We start from the raw sequence: 1649 nt of genomic DNA on the forward strand, positions 1-1649 counted from the left end.
TTATGCATGTTGTTGTTTCAATAACATTGACGACAAAAACAAGGTTTTTAGTTTTTTTTAGGACACGATGTGAAGCGGAGATATAGTGATATCGATCCGAATGTTTACTTTTATTTAACGGACTGTTTTCAACATAACCTTGTATTTCACAGTATATAAGAAGACACAATAGAGAACTTACTTGAAGCCTTGCGCTGTATGAGAACAGCTGTCTGTACGAAATTGATAGAAAGTTTAAATGGGCAAGTGTTTAAAAACGTTACAGTTATGGAGACCCTAAGCAAGTGCCTGCTCTGCCTATAGGTGGTGTCGGCCCTGAGCCTGTTACGATCGGTTTCCTGGAGAAGTTTTCAAGCCCAAACACTGAATGTCAAGTCAATGTCTGACGACAGACATCAGCTGCCTAACTTTCAGACGCTGAAGGAAAACACTTATTCGTTTGATCAGTTTCATCTGAGAAAAACTCAGATATCATTTAGTTTTTTAATCATCATTTCTTGGCTTTTTAATTAAACTGTATGTGTTCTGAATATGTACATTCACTAAAATCCTATGATGAGAAATGAGTGATTACTAAATAAATGACCATCAGCAGACACAAAGACATAAACCGTCATGACCTCGAGTCATCAAAACTGACATGTTCTGAACCATTCTGCCTCATATCTGACATTAACTTCAAAACATCATGAATCTTCAGTTTTTTACAGAAATCTCAAATTATATTTTTTTAAAAAGCAACAAAACATGCATTTTTAAATGTCAAACATAAGGAGTTAAGAGGCAGAAGTCATGTGACATGTTTTAAATAGACTCTGATGTCTTTTAAACAACAGCAGTTCACATCTCACAGACATGTTTCTATATAAACATCACGTAAATAAATGCCTTTAACTCACAAAGAAAACCATGACTAGTTATGATGTGAGAAAACAAAAGCCCAGTGTGTGTGTGTGTGTGTGTGTGTGATTCTGTATTTCAACAAACACACACATATATTACTGTAAGAGCTCCCCTGTAAACCCAGCGGGGTCGACTGTCACATTGCAACATCATTTGATTATGTATATAGGAATCAACAACCTCGGCGGTTATCTCAGCTCTCACGCCCGTCCCCACATTACCCGGACTGCCATATCACACTACATTACCCATAACCCTGTGCGGGACTCATTATCCTAATCGTTCTGTCTTTTGTCACATTCATTCTTTGCTTGGCCCTGTTTATGTTTGGGTTGCTTTTTTTTCGTCACCTCTCTATTGTTTGGACTGTCTCTCTGTGTATGACCTTTGCCTGCTCGTGGATTTGCTTCAAAAGAGCTCCCGTCCTGCAGACTCCCACCCTGTTTCAAGCCAATTCTCAAGTCGGATCGGAGCTGAGATGTTCAGGACTGTCTCTCTCGAGGAGCGGGTTTGAAGAGCCCTAACCTTCAATGAACTGCGTTTAGATCCTCACCTCCGTGCAAACTGACACTCACCGTTCTGTAGACGTCATCACTGCTGTCCTCAAACTTCAGCTGGATCCTCTCCTCTAGAAAGTAAATGCGGAGTTTGAGGCTGAAGTTTTCCTTCTTCAGGTCATTGAGGTGCTGTGAGAGAGTACGGTAAGTGTTAGACATCTCCACACACGGCCTCAAGCTCGGCTACAC

The 1649-nt window shown here is 40.3% G+C and overlaps 1 protein-coding gene across 1 annotated transcript in view; it reads right to left on the reverse strand.

The window, feature by feature from the left end:
- Positions 1-1619, reverse strand: part of LOC306892458 (myomegalin-like) — a gene marked incomplete at both ends in the record, with an annotated part of 9731 nt that extends 8112 nt beyond the window's left edge. Inside the window, one exon of the mRNA XM_079453584.1 lies at positions 1479-1619. Within this exon, the coding sequence (XP_079309710.1) occupies positions 1479-1619 (141 nt within the window). The remainder of the gene's footprint in view (positions 1-1478) is intronic.
- Positions 1620-1649: the final 30 nt, after the last annotated feature.

Source organism: Barbatula barbatula, assembly GCF_947034865.1.
Source record: "Barbatula barbatula genome assembly, chromosome: 3".
Lineage (NCBI taxonomy): Eukaryota > Metazoa > Chordata > Actinopteri > Cypriniformes > Nemacheilidae > Barbatula > Barbatula barbatula.